The sequence below is a fragment of the Penaeus monodon genome, chromosome 3, assembly GCF_015228065.2.
Source record: "Penaeus monodon isolate SGIC_2016 chromosome 3, NSTDA_Pmon_1, whole genome shotgun sequence".
NCBI lineage: Eukaryota > Metazoa > Arthropoda > Malacostraca > Decapoda > Penaeidae > Penaeus > Penaeus monodon.
Genome location: NC_051388.1, coordinates 17,681,031 through 17,683,990, shown reverse-complemented (window position 1 = coordinate 17,683,990; position 2,960 = coordinate 17,681,031). Strand labels below are relative to the sequence as shown.

At 32.2% G+C, this 2,960-nt stretch overlaps 1 protein-coding gene across 1 annotated transcript in view; it reads left to right on the top strand.

The window, feature by feature from the left end:
• Positions 1 to 947: 947 nt before the first annotated feature.
• LOC119585380 overlaps positions 948 to 2,960 on the top strand; it is a 3,795-nt gene continuing 1,782 nt past the window's right edge. Inside the window, exons 1-3 of the mRNA XM_037934049.1 lie at positions 948 to 1,109; positions 1,557 to 1,621; positions 2,297 to 2,435. Coding sequence (XP_037789977.1) covers positions 948 to 1,109; positions 1,557 to 1,621; positions 2,297 to 2,435 — 366 coding nt within the window. The remainder of the gene's footprint in view (positions 1,110 to 1,556; positions 1,622 to 2,296; positions 2,436 to 2,960) is intronic.

The window sequence follows — 2,960 nt, the reverse complement described above, 5'->3', positions numbered from 1 at the left end:
GTTGACCAAATTAAAACTCTTTCAATGCGTATATAAACCATGAGAAAAAAGCAAAATGAAAGGCCCTATAGAACAAATTTCCTCATAAAGCCTCTCTTATAGTTGCACAAGAAGCCAAGATAGGGAATGATGGCATTTAGATGGCTTAAAACATAAAAGAGGGTGCCATTTCCCTCTACTTTCACAACACTGTTTCTCAAATATGTTACACAGAAATGGAAGAATCACTGCTACCTTCCTTAATGCTACATTTATAATACGTAAACTATGATAAATAAGTGTAGTGACTGCTATGTTGTGCAAAGCGTTCTCCCAAGCATTATTTATATATACACAACTATGTCAATGTAAAGCTACTTGGTATGCATATTGTGCCCTTGGAGATATGGTGCTAATATCATAAAAATAAAAGATTTTCATTTCCTTAACTAAAATACACTGACCACTGTCAAACACATTTAATACAAAGGAAACATATGCAGACACAATCAGTTTTAAGTTAAAAATATTTTCAGCATGTTCTAAAAATTCCACAAACAAATACATCCGTCATAACTAGTAATACCCTATACAGAAATATTCTATGACAATAAGTTCTATTACAATATCTTTGCAGATTGGTTAAACATTCTTGTTTAATACAGGCAAAGTAAAAAAAGAGCATGGGACTAGCTGCAAATTTCTATTGGCATGCAAGCAAGCAAATTCTCTTCATACGGTTACTCAAGTTCTATAGACTCAGGCTGGCAAGACAACGGCACAGATGAAGATGTAATGTGTACAGCTGGGAATGACTACAACCACCTGATAAACACTACTACTTATGGAATGTCAAAAACATGGTCAATGAAAGAGATTCTAAATTATTTGAGAATGTATTGTATAACCGGTCTTCTGCATGTACTCTCCTACTAATGTAGTCTAGCTATCTGATCCATTCAGCCCAAATGAGTCCTAGTTATGGCAACTTGAAGGCTTACAACTACACAGTTCCCAAGCTGACAATGGCTCAACCACACCTCGCTTTAGTCTTGACAAATATAGAGAGCTTAACAAGTAGGAAACAACACAACCAGCTTGGGAACTGGATATTTGGCCATCATAATATAGTACTATGGCTCATGTCTGCTGATCCTTCTATCAGGACTAATCCAATACTTATCACTTGCAATCCATGGTGTATCACTTGTTTTCAGACAGAATCTATCATTATATTCTGGAAAAATGTATCTATTGTATAAAACTTACATCATAACATAATGTTAATTTACATTACACTTCATACAAATCAACTTCAATATAAAAGATCCTATCCTTTCAGACATCCATCATTCAACCTCACCAATGAGTTCTCCATAAAAAATATTCTAATACACAGAGCTAAAACTTTACTCTTGAGAAATGTTGTGCCTTATAAAAAATTAATTAAAACTTGTTAAAAGTGAAAGAGTAACAAAGCTCTTTACTTAGTTCTTCTTATAATCTAAAGCAGACTTTTGCACAACATTCCTTAGTGGAGAAAGTTATTTTGAACATAACACAATCATGAACTGCAGCTCACAAAATTAAATTGTATGGCTGGAGATTCTACCTCCTCAATACTAAATCTGTTCCTGCTGCGGTGAGTCAGTGAGTCACTGGGTGACGAGATCAGCAATGACGAGCATTACACAGGATTTATTTAGGCTGATCTCCTTTTAATCAGAGAGGAAAACGAGCCTGTGGAAGTACTACCCATGGTTCCCAAACAAACCAATAATGTCACGCTTCATCACAGTCTTGATGTTTGCTGATCAGTGTGCTGCATCCACCCACCAAAGAATCGCTTTCCAAGAAAACTACCTGCTGTCATCATTATCATTATCCCTGTATGCTGGTAGAAAGATTAATGCAAGCCCCATCTACATGAAGAAAGGATTATTATTTTGGGGGGTGGGATAGAAACACACTCCAGAAAAATATCGTCTACAAAAAAATGAAGTCATTCACCACCTCAAGAAACAGAAAGACATTATTTTGATTTATTAACAATAAATATAAATCACTAAAAAATGAAAACTATATCCGTATAAAACAGTATTTGTATAAAAGTTTAAAGAATTATCAACAGAATCAGCTAACATAAATTTACACTACTAAAGCAAAAATTTGTGAAATTTTACTATGTACGTCATGATTAAAATGTAACACTGTCTTTTACTGCATAAACCAGTATGATTTTCACAGAAAAGAAAACTAAGATTCTTGAGAGAATAAGACTATTAAAAACTCCTAATATTTAAACCTGGAAAAATAGGATAACTGTAGAAGTGTTCTGGAGTGGTAGTCGCAGACTTATGACTACACCGCGGGAGGAGCTAACCGTCAGTTCCATTTGGCTTTCTGTGCGTAGATGTCAGCTCGGAGATTCTGCGCAAAGCAAATGCCAAGAATCTGTAAAATGAAAGTATGCCATGAAATAAGAACAGCATGAAATTTCTAGCAACTGCATATATAGATGCATTAATATTTTATATATATATAAATGTACACACACACACCACACACACACACACACACACACAACACACACACACACACCACAACACACCCCACACACACACACACACACACACATACACATACACATATATATAATATATAATATATATATATATATATATATATATATATATATATATATAATATATATATATATAATATATGTATGTATATGCATATGTGTTTATATATATTTAATAATGTGTGTATATATGTATATAATTATATGTATGTATATATGTAAAAATGTATACATGTAAATGTGTATATATAAATATATACATGTATAATATATTTATGTGTATATATAAATATATACATGTATAAATATATGTTTGTGTATTCATATATACATATGTATAAATATATATATGTGTTATATATATATAAATTTATACATTATAAAATATATTTAATAA